The 19,935-nt window shown below is 31.7% G+C and overlaps 1 protein-coding gene across 5 annotated transcripts; it reads left to right on the plus strand.

Annotated features, from left to right (window-relative positions):
* The first annotated feature begins 8,574 nt into the window (after nucleotides 1-8,574).
* Nucleotides 8,575-17,722, plus strand: LOC106768378 (probable LRR receptor-like serine/threonine-protein kinase At5g10290). 5 transcript variants are annotated; one of them, XM_014653510.2, is made up of 12 exons: nucleotides 8,575-8,678; nucleotides 9,797-9,930; nucleotides 10,205-10,337; nucleotides 10,480-10,551; nucleotides 11,160-11,303; nucleotides 11,407-11,478; nucleotides 11,577-11,642; nucleotides 14,643-14,704; nucleotides 14,805-14,948; nucleotides 15,280-15,621; nucleotides 16,345-16,739; nucleotides 17,189-17,722. In XM_014653510.2, exons 2-12 carry the CDS (start codon nucleotides 9,849-9,851, stop codon nucleotides 17,501-17,503), a joined length of 1,827 nt encoding a protein of 608 aa, XP_014508996.1. In that variant the 5' UTR covers nucleotides 8,575-8,678; nucleotides 9,797-9,848; the 3' UTR covers nucleotides 17,504-17,722. The 5 variants fall into 5 exon arrangements, with proteins under 5 accessions (XP_014508996.1, XP_014508994.1, XP_014508995.1 ...); XM_014653508.2 differs by lacking the exon at nucleotides 8,575-8,678 and adding an exon at nucleotides 8,710-8,863; XM_014653509.2 differs by lacking the exon at nucleotides 8,575-8,678 and adding an exon at nucleotides 8,914-8,991.
* The last annotated feature ends 2,213 nt before the right edge of the window (nucleotides 17,723-19,935 follow it).

The raw sequence follows: 19,935 nt of genomic DNA on the forward strand, positions 1-19,935 counted from the left end.
AAGCTCTGCCATATCTTTCCAAACATTTTTTACTTAACAAAATGGTTAGTAAGAGGAGTAAAAACCTTCAACCTTTAGAAACCAAAAAGAATGAGAAATGAAATAATTGTCATATGAACGATAATTGAATCTCACCTTTTTCGTTTCTTGATCGCGCCTCCCACGTTCTTTTTTCTTTTTCACACGGTCAAACCTCTCCTCCCACTAATTCAACTCCGTCGGGATCCTCCAGCAACCTTTGACTCCATTTTTTCCCAAAATTGTTTCCTCTCCGCTTCTTTTTTCTTTTTCATATGGTCAAACCACTCATCCCAACTTTCTTCTAACTCCGGCTAGTCCGACGCTTCCTCCATTTTTTCCCAAAATCGTTTCCACTCCGTTACTCTTTTCTCCGCTTCTATTTTCTTCACTTCTTTTTTCTTTTTCATACGGGCAAACCACTCCTCCGACTAATTCGACTCCGGCGGGATCCTCCAACAACCTTCTGCCTCCATTTTTTTCCAAAATTGTTTCTACTCCGGTACTTCTTTCTCTGCTTCTTTTTTCTTTTTCATACGGTCAAATGACTCCTCCAACCAATTCGACTCCGTCGGGATCCTCCAGCAACCTTCTGCCTCCATTTTTTCCCAAAATTGTTTCCTCTCCGCTTTTTTTTTTCTTTTTCATACGGTCAAACCACTCCTCCCAACTTTCTTCTAACTCTGGCTCGTCCGACGCTGCCTCCATTTTTTCCCAAAATTGTTTCCACTCCGCTACTCTTTTCTCCGCTTCTCTTTTCTTCGCTTCGTTTTTCTTTTTCATACAGTCATACCACAACACCGACCAATTCGACTCCGGCGGGATCCTCCAGCAACCTTCTACCTCCATTTTTTCCCAAAATTGTTTCCACTTTGCTACTCCTTTCTCCGCTTATTTTTTCTTTTTCATATGGTCAAACAGGTCCTCCGACAAATTCGACTCTGTCGGCATCCTCCAGCAACCTTCTGCCTCCATTTTTTCCCAAAATTGTTTCTCTCCGCTTCTCTTTTATCCCTTTCTTTTTTCTTTATGATATGGTCAAAGCACTCCTCCCAACTTCCTTATAATTCCTGCTGCTCCGACGCTGCCTTCATTTTTTCCCAAAATTGTTTTCACTCCGCTACTCTTTTCTCCGCTTCTCTTTTCTCCGGTTCTTTTTTCTTTTTCATACTGTCAAACCACTCCTTTGACCAATTCGACTCCGGCGAGATCCTCTTGCAACCTTCTGCCTCAATTTTTTCTCAAAATTGTTTCCACTCTACTACTCTTTTATCCGCTTCTTTTATCTTTTTCATACGGTAAAACCACTCCTCCGACCAATTCGACTTCGGCGAGATCCTCGAGCAACCTTCTACCTCCATTTTTTCCCAAAATTGTTTCCTCGCTTCTCTTTTCTCCGCTTCTTTTTTCTTTTTCATACGGTCAAACCACTCCTCAAAACTTTCTTCTAACTTCGGCAGGTTCAGGAACCATTCTTTCGGAAGCTTCACCAAACTCTCGAATAACTTCTTTGCGTCCTTTCTTTCTTTCTCTTCTTCTGTCTTTATATAAGACTCGAAAATATCACCCACTTCCTCTTGAAAGGTTAGCACTTCATCTTGCCAGGTTTTCTTCCGCTGCGACAAATTTTCTCATAACTTATTCGACTCTGACTTCTTGGAATAGAAACGGCGTCATATCTTTCCAAACATTTTTTACTTAAAAAAATGGTTAGTAAGAGGAGTAAAAACCTTCAACCTTCAGAAACCAAAAAGAATGAAAAATGAAATATCTGCCAGATGAACGATGATTGAATCTCACCTTTTTCGTTTCTTGCTCGTGCCTTCCACAGTTTTTTTTCTTTTCTTTTCTGCTTATTTACAAACAGTTAAATTAATCACATAAATAATTATAATAATTCAGTTAATCAATAAATATAGTAAATTAATGGACAATTATTTATTTATAATACAAATTTAAAATTTGTTTGCTCTTAACACCTTAATCAATTTAATAAAAGAGCAAAGTTGTAAAAAAAATGGCACCCATATTTCAATTCGTTGGTGAGAGGACCAACCATCATACTATTCTTCTATTTATTTCCTCCATAAATATTTATCAATCAAAATGGAAAATGTCACAAATAATGACATTAAATGTATTAAATATGTCACATGATATATTGTAATCGGTTGGTTTTTAAAATTACTTAACTGATTGTGAGACATTTTTGACGAAGATGAATGCAACCAACAAAATATTTTTGTTTTGCATATTTAAATTTACATAATAGCACCGAGTCGAATCAATGATAAATTTTTTAACTTTTCACATATTTTATATTTTTTTACACAAAAAAAAAAAACTATTAGAATGCACCAAAAGTAAAAACGAACCAAACATGCTCAATTATAAACTTTTAATTAAAATTAGAATTAGTTTTATTCAAAATTTTGGTTTAATTTAATCTTTCAACTTTAAGAATATATGAATTTAATATTTTAATTAAAATTTGTTAAATTTATTTAATGTTTCAAACGTGTTTTATAATAATACGTGAGTTGTTTGTGTTATTTGAAGCATTTGAAAAATTAAATAAATTTGACAAAATTTAATTAAAATAAGTAAATTTTTCATAAGTTAAAAAACTAAATTTGACTAGAATTTCAAAAAACTAATTTTAATTTTTATTAAAAGTTAAAATACCAAAAATATTTAACCATTAAATATACACCGATTATTGAACTAAAAAGTATTGTAATAAACAAAAAAGAAAGAATATATATATATATATATATATATATATATATATATATATATATATATATATATATATATATATATATATATATATATATATATATTGTGCTGGCAGATTGGGCTTTGAAGGGGTCTGCGTTTTGGGCTCAGTAAACAACAGGAAACGAAAGATTTATTACACATTCCAGTTATTGACACCCTTCAAGTTTACTAATACACCACCTGTTTCATTTTTCTTTTAAATAGACCCTCAACTGAAAGTAAGGAGAGAAAAAAACACGTGGATAAAAAAATCAACTATAATGATACAGGGGATGATAGTGTTAAAGGTAGAGTTGTTGAGGGATCATTACCATAGCTACAAAGAGATACTAAACTGAAAAAACATTTAAAAAGAGGGTGCAAATGGCATCTATCCAAATTTTAACAACATAAGGGGAAAATCAATGCAACTCATTTTTATGTTAACATATTTTTTACAAAACTAATACTTTTAACCTACTCATTTAAATTATTAAATTCAACACTAGTCTATTAATTTATCTTGTTAGCTCATTCCAACGTATTATCAAAAACACCAATAAGAAAAATATAACTATTAAAACCATGATCAAAGAGATCAGAATCTCTTGAAGAGCACTATTTAAATATAGTTTTGTTTTCCTGTTTTAAATATGATAATTTTGGAATGGGTTAAATATGTTTTTAGTCCCTATACTTTGGGACGATTTTGGTTTTAGTCCCAAGGTACAATTTAGTCCTTCAACTTTTGAAAACTCTGGTTTTAGTCCTTTTTACCAAATTTTTTTAACTTTATTTGCTGTTTTAAGCACGTTTCATTGTAGCATTTGGATTGTTTACACTGTTTGACACATTTTTGTTTCAATGTTAACTGAGAAACACATTTGAAATAGTAAATAAAGTTAAAAGAATTTGGTAAAAATGACTAAAACCAGAGTTTTCAAAAGTTAAAGGACTAAATTATACCTTAGTTTAAAAAAGAAACTAAAACCAAAATCGTCCCAAAATATAGAGACTAAAAACATATTTAACCCTTTTGCAATTGATTAAAACGTAGGGTAATAGGGCAATAGGCACAAAATTCTAAACCTGCCAAATTTTGTCTGCTTGTCTGCCAAATTAACATGAAGGATGCGTAGCTTACTTTGTTAGTGAAATGCATGTATGCTTATGAAGTCAGCGATTTCAACCTTCAATCTAAATCATGCGCTGTCACTTCCTTATCATATGTCATCAAATTTTCTCACTTTCTCATCACACACCAATTTAATAAATTAAATTATACAAAAAAATTAAAACCCTACTCTTCTTTCTTTATACAAATTGTTTATATATTGCTATCTATCTATTTATATATAAGTGTGTGTATGATAATTACTTAGACAACATATCAACCTTAACCAAACGGTTTTTAGATACCAACACACCTTCCACAAAATAATTTTAATGTGACTCATTGTTCTTATCATCAAATCCAAATGCCAATAAAAAAATAAATTAAATGATAAGTACTATGATATTGTTTGTATAGCTTTTTAATTAAATTTTAAATTTTATTTTGGAAAAATACTTATTAATGTTCAATAAATTTAATATACTTGTAAAAAAAAGCTAAAATCTTTAATAAATTACTACAATTTATTAGGTAAATAATAATTTTATCATTTAAAATTGATATTAAAAATAATTTAAATACATATTTTTTCTAACTCTTTATGTATTTTAAATAATAAAATTGTATCAAAAGTTTCATATTTAAAAAACAATCAGTATTTCACATATGTTAATTGACATAATAATATTATTTTACCTGAAAATTGAATAGAAAAAAGTATATCTTAATGTTTCAGGAGTATAATCAAGGTTAACGGTCTAGGTTGAGTTGTGTTATTTGAAGTCCAAATGTTGTCTAGCAAATGATTTCCTGTATGTTCAAACTAATCATGGAGTATATGTAGAAGATACATCATGTTAAACCTTTATTTATAGGTTGCATGGTAGACTTTTGATCAATGTTAGTCTAATTACAACGTAATTTTGATTAATTATACTTTATTTTTAAGTTGATCAGTTTTATGATTAAGTTGTTAGAGTATTGTTCATCCCGATCAGTCTAATTCAAGGTCGGGCAATCAACTTAGTGATAATTCAAGCTCGTCCCGCTCTCCGAGTCAGTGCTTGATTCATCTGAGCTGGTGTATGGATGACTAGGCTCAATGTTCTGTTCACTAAGCTGATGATTGACTATTCACACTGGTTCATGGTCGAACAACTAGTTTGGTTACTGGTTGGGCTTGGTGGCTTGCACTAAGTTATAGGATGTCCATCTAGACTAGTGTATAATCAGCCGACCTGTTTGGTAGTTCGCTAACTCACTGGTTGACCACTCAGGCTATAATTGACTGTCTGGGTTATGATTGACCGATACGGTCATACATACGCAGACTCCCAAAACCTTCTGTCAAACATTCTGCAAGTGTCTTTCGACTGATTTGAACGTATAAGAGACCACTTACTAGACAATATTTGAACTTTAGACAATACAACAAACCTTTGTATTTTTAATTTATACGTATTTTTTTACATACATTAATAAGTTGTTTTGAAATAATATAAGTTCTATCTATTTTGATTTTGTTTTATTTATAAATAACTTCATTTTAGTTAACAATATCATTCTTAAAACATCTTTAATTTAAGCCTTGTTCTAACTTTAATGGTTTATTTTATCGATTATATAGTTTTAATGAATAATATTTTAAAGATATATATTTGAGATTAAAAATCAAAATTAAATATATTTTTATCTTTAAACTGTTTTCAAAACGCATTTTTTTAATATACTATATTCCCACCAATTAATATTTGAAGATTATATTAATACATAATTTATAAAACATGTAATAATTTAATTTAAGAATGATTTTGTTTTAAAATAATTTAAGAAAAATAATATATCTAAACAAAAGATTAAATCACGTTGGATAACACACTAATCAATTTGTATGGTATAATTACAATAAGAGAAAGAGAGCATTTTTCAAGATTTGGATTAGATTTTTAGGGTAAGAATGCACCATAGTGGGACCCTTTTTGGTTGTCGATGAACTACAAAAGTATTTTTATTTCATGAAGACATGACCATTTATCTGTGGCTGTATTTCTGATCTAAGCCCACATCATTGCTCTTCAATTTGATAAGTACAACAATAATTGCTCCGAATAACATAACAAAAATAATGTTGTTTGCTTCTTATTTACCGTTTCTTAATTTACCTTTTTAATTTTATTAATTAATTGAAACATTTCAGTTTATGTTATTTTTCTACCTCATCTTTGGGATTTAATAAGGTATTTGATACAAACTTGTAACATTACGATTATTAAATAGGTACATAACTATGTTATAATATGATATAATCAATCTTAGAATATCTTTTAAGAGCACACTACTATGTATTTTTATTGTTGTACTTAACTCAATTAATATATAGCAATGTATTTAATTACAATAAATGATTTGGTTTAGATACATTTTCTTTTCTTTTCAATTTGAAATCTGAATAAAATCGACAAATTAAGGAAAAATAGATAAAAAAGTGATCTTCTATATATATATTTAGTTCAAATATTTTTTTTTTCTTTTCTTAGTATGGTTGAAAGCTTAAATACTATTATTATATATTACATCTAAAACTAGTTGCAAATTAAATTGATCCTGTGATTTGGCGTGATATATTTAGTCTAAATAACTTACTAAATTTGTAAGATAATTAATTGCTATTAATATAGTAAGCTTAGGTTTTAAAAAATACTTGAATCCAAATTAAATTGTAAAAAAGAAATGAATTGAATAATTATAGTTTTTAAAAACTGAATTGATATTAAATCTAACTATTTGAACTAAATTTATTTATAACTGACTGGAAAAGATATTTCAAAAAAAAATATTTATTGATAATAATTCAAAAAATTTAAACATAAAAAATATTTTGTAGAATGTTTTTGGTTTATGTGGAGTGTTTGAGTAATCACGTGGTTTGTTCACTTTGCTGAAAACAAGTGGAACACAACGCATGATTCTTCTACGTTTTCTGCAACAATTCCTTCCTTCAATTTTTGGTACCTGATACTTTTAATAGCTATCCTTTTCTTCTTTTCTTTTCCAATCATAAAACCTGCATTTTCAATATTTTATTCTTTCTGCTTTCTAATATACGTTTCTAACCACTTATATATTATAAATTTATTTAAATTTATTTTATTTATGGAGAGAAAGAAAAACAAGTGTGAAAAGAAGACTAAACTAAAAAGATAAACCCAGCTTAAAAATTAGTCACAAAAGGACTAAGTTGTAAAAAGAAAAACTTTAGAAAAATTAAATGTAACTAAAACTCTTCCAAACATAAATTAAACAATTCATTGACATGAATATATTTCACACATTCCTTTTATATTTTATTAACCAATTTAAAGATAAATAAAATTCTAAAATAAATAAAACAGCAAAACGAGACTCGAAGCTTTAAAACATCAAAGTTAAAAGCTAAGATGACAGTTTTAGTCATTAAATATTTTATTTTAATTTAATAAAAATTAAAATTAACTAATAATACCATTCATCATCAAGATTCTTTGGTAAACTTAACAACAAATCATAAATATATCACTTTGAGAAATAATTTTTCTGAACTAATCTTCCTCTTTTTAAAAATATTTTATCTTTAAAAATATTTTACGGAATGTATATTATAAATAAACTCGTTTTTTCTGCTTTATTGATTCTACTGAAAATTTTCAGAAAACATTAAAATTTAAAATAAAAATTTAATGATTCTCTCATGAATGATCACATATAAGCTAAGCTAATACGATTATAAATAATCTCTTTAAATACAATTGTTGTTAGGAGTTTAAGTGGTGGGTGGATAAGATTACGAATAGTCTGTTTTAAGACAAGAATAAACAGTTTGACTAGATTCTACAAGGAATTCATTTTATTCCATACTATTACAACATTAATTAATCTCTTAACAGCATAAGAACCTAGTATCATAATCTTCTTAAAGCATTAATTTTTAATTAGCAGATAATAGTAACTTACTTATATGAACATGTGGGGGTGAGACAAGTTGAATTAAATAAGAGGGTGACATTTTCAAAGCACTGGAAAGGAGCCAGCAAGAAACACAACACTTGTGAGAGAACCAATAATGATGCCAACTTGCTTCTCTTTTTCATTCCTGTTAAACAATTGTAAAAAGATATTTTAATAATTTTGTTTACAATATATATTAATTCATTATTTATGTATTATTATATTAATGTATTTTAAATTATATTAAAAAATAAATTCTAATTCAATTTTACAAAACTAAGATGTAAGATAAGATATATATTTTACATTATTAGTTTTATCTTATATTTTCAATACATTTTTTCTTTCAAGATATATGTATTTTATATCTAAGACTCGATATTAATGATTAGTTTAATAATGAACGAAACAATGTGTTTACATATAACAAATTTTGTTGTAATTATATTGATAAAAAATGGATTTTAAGTGTAATTTAATTTTACAATAATTTAAAATTTATATCAACTTATTTTTAATCGACGTAAGACTTCGAGTTTGTATTGTATTAAAATATTTTCAAAAAGTGTTTGTGCGAGAGAAAGAAAGAGTGTGTTTTGATGTGTTGTGTGTGGGAGTGAGTGTGAGACAGATAGTCAAGTGTAGGAAAGTAAAGTAGTGGAAGAAGTAGGAAAAAGGCAAAAATGAATTATTAGAAAGGTTTGGCTTAAAACTGACCAAAGAGAAAGAAGGGATAGAAGGTTCTGTTCCAGATTTGGTGTCACACCGCTAGTTTTACCCATTCTGCCAGCTATGTATTTATGTATATATCTCACTCTCTCTCTCTCTCTTTTTCTCTTCTGTTTTGTTCAGTTACTTGTCTTTCTCTTTCACCATACTTTAACGCTTCGCCATTACTCAACTTTCCCTTTCGCTAACAAACTTTCCTTCTATTCTCTTCTCACCAAGTGCAACTTCACCGTCCATGACCTACAACCGGCTACTCCGGTACCTGATTCTGATTTTCAGTTTCTCTTTTTCTGATTCTCTCTTTTTCTGAGTTTTGTTGCTTGTTCATCTTTTGCCCAACCCTTTTGTTCTTTACCCATCTTTTGTCCCTTTGCGCGCACGCTTTGGTCTGTGCTACTCGATTTCATTTTCTACCTACTCTTCTGTTCGCTGATTTTTCCGCTGTCGGATTGAGCTTTCTGGATTTTTTTCTTCTTCTCTTTTTCTGGCGGGTGATTTTGTTTGGTCTGCTCCCCATTGCATCAGTGTTTTGTTGTTGTGGTTTTTGTTTGTGGGTTTTTGATGCAGTGCAGTGTTTTAATTTATTTTTTATGAATAAATCATGCCCGGTTCTTTAAATGGGACTTTGTTGATTTTTAAGTATTTCCGTACTTTACATGGTCGTTTAATTGGTTGTGTCTGGAGTCTATTGTGTTTCTGCATTTTCTTAGTAGGTGAAGTTTCAGTGCTTAGCAATTGAGCCATATTTGTATTTTTTACTCCTTTGGATGAACTTGTTATTAAAAAATGTTAATTAACAACTAGATTGGTTGTCACGTTCAGAGTGATTGCTTTTCTAGATCTTTTCTGGATAGCTTGGCTGTGGCTATCCAGGTCTGCACAATTTGAGTTGCTATTAGACCTGATTTATGTACAGAACAGAAAGAAATCAAAGGGTTATGTTTTTTCCCCTTGGAATTAAATACGGAATAGATTTCCTGGTCTTCTTGTTATCCATTTTTGCATGGCTAGGAAGTACCCTTACTATTTCCAAAAGCAGGCTTAATTTCATGGTTGATCGTAAATACTTTGTTCTGCAATAATTCTGTTTTTATCACTTGTAATTTGTTCTGTACTGTTAATCTTTGTATGGCATTTACAGTTGTTTTCGAATTTTCACAGCTTAATTGTTTTGATGATTCTGCTTTGCAGAGATGGAGGTTGCTGCTATGCTAATTGATTCTCACGGACATTGTGTCAGTGGATGATGCCAGTAGAAATGGGCTTCTTATTTGTGTTATTGATATTGGGTTGCTTATGTTCTTTTGTGTTTCCTGACACGCAAGGTATACTCTTCTGTTCTTATCGTACTCAACCCAATAGAAAAGCATATATGCTATGTAAAAGTTAACTGCTATGCTTACATACATTGAATTTCTTTTATGTAAATAAAATAGCTTTTCAACTTTAATATCCAATTTTTTTTATGAGGAGTGAATAGATAAAAACAACTATTTATCGACAGAATTGAAGGGTTGCCTCTTTTTTCCCCAAAACTTCCGTGGTTTTGGACTTTTGGTCAAGGATCTAGTCAATATGTAATGTTCTAGTTCATTTCAGGAGATGCACTATATGCATTGAAGACGTCACTGAATGCTTCAGCTCACCAGCTTACTGACTGGAATCAAAATCAAGTGAATCCTTGTACTTGGTCCCGTGTTTACTGTGACTCAAACAACAATGTCATCCAAGTGTAAGATATTTTCTGTTGTTTTCTTTTAATTATTTGATTTGCTGAAGATGTTGACTATCATTATTCATTGTTGAAGTTATATATCTCACATTTTCGTAGCTTTAATTTTTTGCTTTCTGCATATAAAATTGCTTCGTTGCAGATCACTAGCATATATGGGATTCACAGGATACTTGACACCGAGAATAGGAGTACTAAAATATGCTACAGCTCTGTAAGGATTTCTATCACCAAAAGGATCCACACAATCTTTGTCAACTCCATAATACTAAAAATAATTTTGGCATTCTACTCTCAATTTTCTATGATGGAGAACTTGTTAGATAGCTTCAGTATTTTGGTTATTAAAAACCATGTGTGCATCTTCCCTCCTTTTACTGGCTAGCGTTATCATTATTGAATTGTTTGCATTACAATGTGAAATTATATATACACACGTCACCATTATTTTTTGTTGCTATATAAGATTGAAATTATTTTCTATGCATCTGATGAGCAGTAGTCATTATCTGCAGTGAATGTTGTGACTTTGATTCATACTATTGCTAAGTATTGATAATTTTGATTTTTTTTTTTATCATGATTAATTTTCTTATTTTAAAAGAAGTTATTGATGTCCTCTACTGAAGTAGTTCACGAGTTTACTCTTGCTACATTGCAAACATTCACCTTTCAATAGTGGAGGGGTGTGGCGTGCAGTTGTTCATGCTTTTGTTTTATTGCATGTTTTCATGGGAATGGTTTTTTCTTTTAAATATTTACCATCAACAACTAAAGGAAAAATTTAAATGCAAGAATTGATGTATATTATACATGTATTAGTTCTTTGCAAGGGAATGGCATCACTGGCAGCATACCAAAAGAGATAGGAAACATGACAAGCTTGTGCAGGTTGGATTTGGAAAACAATAAATTAACTGGAGAAATACCTTCTTCCCTTGGTAATCTTAAAAAGCTTCAGTTCTTGTAAGTATGACATTCTTTTTGCTAGGTTATTTGGATGACTCGTCTTCTTATGTATTCTTTTGTGTAATTTTTACGAGTGTCTGTTTATTTGTCCTGCAACCAGAACATTGAGTCAAAACAATCTTAGTGGGACTATTCCTGAATCACTTGCCACTCTTCCAATCTTGATCAATGTGTATGTGCAATTATGGTTTCCAGAACTTTGCTGTTTCTTTTAAAGTATATTTCATTACTTTAGTATCTGATAGATTATTCTAACTTCTCTTTTTGCAGTATGCTAGATTCAAATAATCTGAATGGCAAAATCCCAGAGCGGTTATTTGAGGTTTCTAAATACAAGTATGGATGACAAAACCACAAAATTAGTGTATGATGCATTTAAATTGCCAATTGAACATGTCTTTCTAACCCTGAGTGCAAGGACAATGTGTTCACATGCAACACTTAATGAAATACATTCGAAGTGTCCAGATATATAGAATTTCATTTAACAATTACTGACATAATCGAATCAATCAGTGATAGTGATTTCTGTAATGTGGTTAATTAATCAATGAAACAGTAAGGGAAAACTATGAGCAGAACAATCTGTATAGTATTATGGAAATTTGGAATTTCATAATATGACAAAAAGCTGAAACAAGAAGCTGTCAGCTCTTACAGAAAAGAAATGGAAATTTCAGAAATTAAACAAACTGTCAGAGAATATTCCAACAGGGCCAAGAGAGAGAAAGCGACGAATTACATCATCCACACCTTTTCCATTTTGCAATTCCCCTTTTATATTACTTGGTCCTCCACATGAAATCTTTCAGTGCAGAATCGACTTTTTTCTTTTCCTTTCACTTTTGCAGTTATCCTTGTTTACCTCCCTCTTTGCTATGTGTCCACTTAGTCCCCCGATCCCCACTTGCTCACTACCTGCAGCTGCTTCTATTTCTAGAGCCCTTTTACTCCCATCATAGCATTTCTCCCCTAATGGAAATCAACCTTCTTCTCAAGGTAGGAGTTAGGATACCCAGTTTGCAAAGTGAGCACATCTTCCCAAGGAGCGCCCATTGATCAAGTACTTGAGGTATATGTTGATCCCAGTGCAAACTTACTCTGGATTGTACCGCTCATGGCATTAAAATCCAAGTTATCAACCGGACCAAACTCATTGATTAGAAGTGGCAGAGGCAAGTATTGTGGCCAACGCTCTCCTTTATACGGTTTCAATAAAGAAACATGGAAAACTGGGTGGATCTTTGCTGTAGAGGGGCAATGATCTGCAATCTTCACCGGATTTTGTGCTTTCATCAAATTAGGCTTAGGACATAACAGTGTTTGATCATGATGTAGCAACATTTCTTGCAATGGAGGGGTTCGGTGGCATCACCCAAATATTTTAGGAAGATTGAGAGGGTCTCTCCATAAACAGCTTTAAATTGTTTGGTGCCAATACCGGTTTGGAAGGAAGTATTGTACCAATATTCTGTTCATGGCAACTTCTTACTCCAGCCCTTTGGATCTTCAACTGTCAAGCATCTTAAATGCATCTCCAAACATCTAATCTATTAATAGATTTGGACTGATCATTGAATTGTGGATGGTAGGCAGTTCTCATATCTAAGATGGTGCCACTTATCCCTAGGAACTTCACAATAGATTTAATAAATACCTCAACTACTTGCTTGCTTGAATAAACTGCCTTTAAGTGTGGAAAAATGCACTTATTTAGATAGACAATCCATGACAACCATGATCACTGTGAAGCCATGGAATGGGATAGACAAACAATAAAATCCATGACCAAATTTGTTGGGGGATAGGGAGGGGGGAGGACTATTAAAGTATTGGATGATTTGGCATGTTGGCAATCAAACATTGTTGGTCATACAGTGAGGTTTGTATCCAATGATATATATTATGAAATCACTTTATCTCTAGTTGATGTAGGACTTTTAACATGTTTCTCCATTGGTTCCAGGATTTTCTTTATGTCTTCTTCAAGCTCCTTGAGATGTTTGTTTTTGGCCATGGTTCCATGAGAGCACCAAATGCAGTGTGCTTAATTAATCAATAAAATAGCAAGCAAATGGTACGAGCAGAACAATGTGTATATTATTATGGAATTTTGGAATTTCATAACATGAGAAAATGCTGAAACAACAAGCTGTCAGCCCTTACAAAAAAGAAATAGAAATTTCAGAAATAAAAAGAATGTCAAAGAATATCCCAAAAGGATCAAGAGAGAGAACGAGACAAATTACATCATCCACACATTTTTAATTTAACAATTTCCCTTTTATAATCACTCAGTCCCTCACTCGAAATCTTTCAGTGCAGAATTTACTATTCTCTTCCTTCCACTTTTTGCAGTAGCCCTTGTTTATCTCACCCGTTGCCATTTGTCCGCCCAGTTTCACAGTCCCCACTTGCTCACTACCTGCAGCTGCTTCTATTTCTGGAGCCTCTTTTACTCCCTTCATAACATTCTATTGGTTGTTTCTGGTTCCACTTCTATATCTGCATTTGAAATATTTTGTTAAATTTTTTTCAACAAACTTCATTTAGTTTTTTTTTGCTTGGCTACTTCCGTGTTTTCTGTTGGAACAAGGCAAACTACGCACACTAATACTCAGACACAGTAAGACACACCAAAATTTAAGGAGATTGAGAAACAAGAGACTTTCTCATTTACACACTGAATTTACAAAGTTTACTATTATTTAAAGCTATGCAAAGCTGTATAACTGTAATTATTACAGTTAATACATAATGTTTGGATTATTACAACATTTTCAACATCCAGGAAATAAATCGTTTGGACACTAGATTAGTATTGTTTGAATGACAGGTGTTGGAGTGTTTTATATTCTTACTAAAATAGCTTAGGTTTTTGCTTGAAAACCTAGAACTGTTGTTACCTGTATCTTTTAACATACCTTGTCATATATAGGCCTTTTGATCCTGAAGAATAGACAAAACTTTGTGCAGTAATATTTTCTGCAACAAGTTGATTTAAAATGAGAATAAAGGAGTAATGAGGATTGAACTCTCATCTACTTGGTCAAAGTGGATCAAATACCATGTTAAGGAACTCACATTATAAGTGCAGCAAATGGGAGCATAATGATAAAAAAAATGCTTAATTTTATTGTTTGGTTATGTAGTTAACTACAAATTTGAATCTGTTTTTGTTCCCCCTTTTATCTTGTGGGACCATATGGCATGCTCTGTGCACGGAGTCCTCGGATAGAATATTATTTTAATTTATGTGCATGAGATGCTTTTCCATTTTTAACATAATTTTTACCATTAGATTTTTTACTCTTTTGATTGTGCTCATTACTGCAGTTTCACTGGAAATAATTTGGATTGTGGTCATCGACTTTGCGAATCTGATAATGCAGACCAAGGTTACTTTATTTGAACGTTTATTACATCCTTTTGACGTGCATGTTATCTCTTCCTCATTCCTCTCTACAACCAGAATACTAATTTGTCCACTTTTGTCAGGTTCATCACATAAATCAAAAACTGGTCTCGTTGTTGGAATTGTTATAGCGCTTGTTGTGGTCCTTTTCCTTGGTGGTCTGCTGTTCTTTTGGTGCAGGGGTAGAGACAAGGGCTACAGGCGTGAAGTTTTTGTAGATGTTCCAGGTTTGAGTTTCTTTTTTAGATTGCAATGTTATTTTATTAGGCTTCTCCTAAACAAAATGGTCCTTAAACTTCGGAATATATCCATCCATCTGTGTTACCCTAAACTTTTCATGTTAAGTGAATGTGAGGTATGATCAAATTTTGGCATGATAGAAGAGAATTTACTGGTTGAATCTATTCTGTAATCCTTTTACTGTGAATGCTTGTTAAAATAGAGTAGTAGCTACATTAAAAATGAGTTGGTGTGAAATTTCCCCTTTTTAAAAATTAGAAATTATAAAATACTATCTGTGTGTGTATACTATATTCTGATCATTTTTGGTTTTATCAGGGGAAGTTGATCGGCGAATTGCATTTGGTCAGCTAAAACGATTTGCATGGAGAGAATTACAGATAGCTACAGACAACTTCAGTGAGAAGAATGTTTTAGGACAGGGAGGCTTTGGAAAGGTTTATAAAGGTGTTCTTGCTGATAACACAAAAGTTGCTGTCAAAAGGTTAACTGATTATGAAAGTCCTGGGGGAGATGCAGCTTTCCAGCGTGAGGTTGAGATGATAAGTGTAGCTGTGCATAGGAACCTGTTACGGTTGATTGGGTTTTGTACTACCCCGACTGAGCGTCTCTTGGTTTATCCCTTTATGCAGAACTTAAGTGTTGCCTATCGTCTTCGAGGTAACAATTAATAAATCATTTTTGGCGTCACTGGTATGCTAGGCATTCAATTTGAATTTCTACAAAAAAGAAAGTATTATTTACTTCTGTAACTGGAGTTGTATGGCCATTCAGATTTCATATTGTTGAATATCATCACGATAAGTTCTTATATTGTTTCAGTCATATTATCATTTTAAACTTAGAAGAAAATACTGGGTGAAAATATTTAAATTACACAATTGAGGATATATGCCAACCATTTTTAGGATTTATTCTATCCTGACTTGACTTCTGACCCAACTGAGTCCTAATTTTAGTTTTGCGGTACACATTTCCTAAACCAATCTGTTTCTCCTGTTTTTGCTGGTTTTCACTTGTTTTGTGAATGCAAGCGTGGTTTGACTCTTTAACTCCATCTGTATGGTCTTTTCAAAAGAAAAATATTTTTATAAATTACTTTTATGTGAGGAACTTCAAAATAAAACAAGATATGAAAAGTGTCAATGTGGGTTTCATCACTAACACTGCCATCTGACTGCTGCTATTTTAAATATTGAGCTTTATAACCTTTACATTATATCTTAACCACAAATAACAGAGATTAAATGATTAAGATTTAAATATGATTTTTGTATACTTTCTTTAATGTGTTTGGGTAGTTTGGATTTCCACATTTTGTTGTTTATATGTAAAATCTGGCATCTTTACCAGTGATGGTTTACCAAGTGAATACTGATGCAGAACTCAAACCTGGTGAGCCTGTTCTGGACTGGCCTACTAGAAAACGAGTGGCCCTGGGAACAGCTCGAGGCCTAGAATATCTTCATGAGCATTGCAATCCTAAGATTATTCATCGGGATGTGAAGGCAGCTAATGTACTGCTAGATGAAGATTTTGAAGCTGTTGTTGGTGATTTTGGCTTGGCAAAGTTAGTTGATGTTCGGAAAACCAACGTGACAACTGAAATTCGTGGGACGATGGGCCACATAGCTCCGGAATATTTGTCCACTGGAAAGTCTTCGGGAAGGACTGATGTTTTTGGTTATGGGATTATGCTCTTGGAGCTCGTTACAGGTCAACGAGCAATTGACTTTTCACGATTAGAAGAGGAAGATGATGTGCTGCTGCTTGACCATGTAAGATCACTTTCTAACATCATGGCCTCCTTATTTGTTGTGTCTTTTTGGTTTGTTTCTTGTTTGTGTTCAGCATGCTTTATATCTTTTGTGTGACTCTTGGGTGATTTCGTGAGTGGTTGTGTTCAAGAATCAGCCGGTCATAGTTGCTCTACCTAAAGTGTATATCATTACCCCTCTTGACATGAGTAATGCTGTAGTGAGCCAAGGGAGTTCGTGTAGCTATAATAGTACATGGGCATTTTGATTTAGGTAGGAATAAGCTGGTGTGCGTTATTTATATGATAATGTTGATGAAGAAAAGCTGAACTGCGGTGTTTGTTTAGCGTTCTGCCGTAGCGAACATGTTGCTTGTGGTCATCATTATTAAAATACCAAAATGCACCATAATTGCTTTGCACTCGTTGGTTATCTGATTACTGTTTTTACTGCATTTTTGTGTTCTACAGGTTAAGAAATTAGAACGGGAGAAAAGACTAGACGCCATTGTTGATCGCAACCTAAATAAAAATTACAACCTGCTAGAGGTAGAAATGATGATACAAGTTGCGTTACTTTGTACGCAAGCAACACCAGAGGACCGTCCACCAATGTCTGAGGTGGTAAGAATGCTTGAAGGAGAAGGGTTGGCTGAAAGGTGGGAGGAATGGCAGCACGTGGAGGTCAATCGGAGACAAGAATACGAGAGATTACAAAGAAGATTTGATTGGGGAGAAGATTCCTTCTATAATCAAGATGCCATTGAGTTGTCTGGTGGGAGATAAGATTATCTATAAATTTAAAACATGTATGTTGTATGTTGTACCTAAATATCCTTTTATGATAGGTTAAGCTTGATTAGGAATGTGATTTTTCTGGTTTTCCAACTGTAAAGAAAAGGGGAAAATAGTTGTAAAATTTTGATGTTCCAAGGAACTTGTCTTTTGTTTCTGGACAGGTAAGGAATTTATTAGGAAAATCTGTTGGTGTGATCTCAGCTGTTATCCCATTACATTACAGGGTACCCAACAACTACAACATTATATTGCGGCTTGTCAAACAGTGATCTGGCACTTACTCTGTGTTTCGTTTGGACTTGAAAACATGCAAACAACGTTAAGATGACAGAAGACACAAAATAAACAAATTCTGAAATTTATTTTAGATTGTAGAGCCCGAAACATATTATACTTTTGGAATATGTATGTAATGTAGAAAATTTTACTTCAAAAAAATAAATTGAATTAATTAAAATGGAGTTTTTTTTAAGTACACTAGATTATAATTTATGAAATTGTAAAATTTACTCTTAAAATAAGATATTATAAATAATAATTCAAATGAGTTAGATACTTCAAAAAAATTCAAAGACAATTTAGAATAATTCGATGTGTTTCAATTCCCTACTATCATATTACACTTTAACTCAATTTATCTAAAGTATTACACATTTCAATTTAGCTCTATTGAATAACTTTTTTAAGTATAATTTAATTATTCCTTTTTACTTATAGCATTATTATAAAAAAATAGATAACATTTTTGCTCTAATTGTGATTTTTTACTCTGCTATCTAAAACGATAATTCTTTTTTAATTAGATAAGGGTAGAGGGACAGAAAATCAGATAAGGGAAGACTTGATTCCATTGATTACACAGGTATATTTATATTAAGAGGAAAAAAAAATGTTTGCCTTTCTACTTATTCAAAAATCATCATGAAGACACAACTCTACCAAGATCTAATGCCAATGTTGTACAAAATTTCATGCTTATCGTGAACCACGATTGCATGCATCGCTCAACATGAACATGCATGCTGTTACAAGTGCTCGCAGCTTTGCTTTTATTGACCTGATGCATTTTCTCTTCCTCTTTTCCCCATAAGTATCTAGCTTTTCTTGATGATCTGTGAAGGTCAGAAGATGTTCTTCATTACAGTAATGTTCAGCCAGCAAATGGGGTGGTGGGTTCTGCTCAGAATCTCTGAGCTCCCATTCCTCCACATCTACTTGGATACTGCTTGCTCCTGCCATTGCCAAAGCCTCTAAAGAAATCAACATTGTCTGCACTACAACAATCTGCTGTGCCTCATGTTGCACAAAGAGATTTTATGTGCACAACAACTTATATAGATAATCAAGAACTTTGCAGTCTCTGTGCACACATTTCACGTGGCTTTATAAAATTGGAATGACCTGTGGAATCAACAAGTTTGATTATGTTGATGAATCACATGACATGAATATATGGATATGATGATTGAGGAAGGTGGCCATGCAAATTCTCGACCTCAAAATGTCAATGTAGACTGATTCAAAGATGAACTTGACATTTGAGTTTTGAGCAGCTATCATGAAGATCTCGAGAGTGTAACACTGTTACCATTGAGAATAATTTTGAATACGGAAGTCTGAATTAATGTCCAAAGTTATTATAATTTTTTGTTGAATGTGTTTCTGATAGATATATACAAGCTCACAGGTATTTTGTTTTCTGAGTCATTTGGGTAGTTGTTGCCTTTGACACTCAACTTTGATCTCATCAATACCAACTTTGAATATATATATATATAATCAATGAAAAATTATATGCTGAAGGTCAACCCAGCACACGTGCAGAAATTATTATCTATAATAATATATAATTAATTTAGATTTCTATTTTATCTTTTTTTATATTTTAAAATTTAAAATTATTATTTTCTATCCATGAAATAATGAAAAAATAAAATTAAATAACAGAAACAAACTATTTTTACACTTAAAATAATCTTAAACACTATTATTTCATATTAGAATCAAACTTTTTTTCCTTCTTTAATGCAAATATACAATAGATATTTATTCTCAATTATTGTGTTCATTCAAATTATAAAGAACTACGGTAAAAATATGTGCACATTTTTTTATGATAAAAATATATTATTATTATGATTATAAAAATAAATTTGAATAATTTTTACAATGTATTATCTATAATGTCTATTTTTCACATAATTTTTGTATGATTATTATTGTCTATTTTTCAAGAAATTTTTATTATTAATGTCTACTATAACAGTGAATTATAATGTCTATTTCAAATTATGATTATTTTTTTATTATAATTGTTGAGAGGTACTGTTCAATAGTGAATTATGCAACGAATCATTGTCAAGTGGAGATGACGAGGAGAGTGCATGAATTGGTTCACTTGCTAAACAACAAAGCAGATG

Source organism: Vigna radiata, chromosome 7, assembly GCF_000741045.1.
Source record: "Vigna radiata var. radiata cultivar VC1973A chromosome 7, Vradiata_ver6, whole genome shotgun sequence".
Lineage (NCBI taxonomy): Eukaryota > Viridiplantae > Streptophyta > Magnoliopsida > Fabales > Fabaceae > Vigna > Vigna radiata.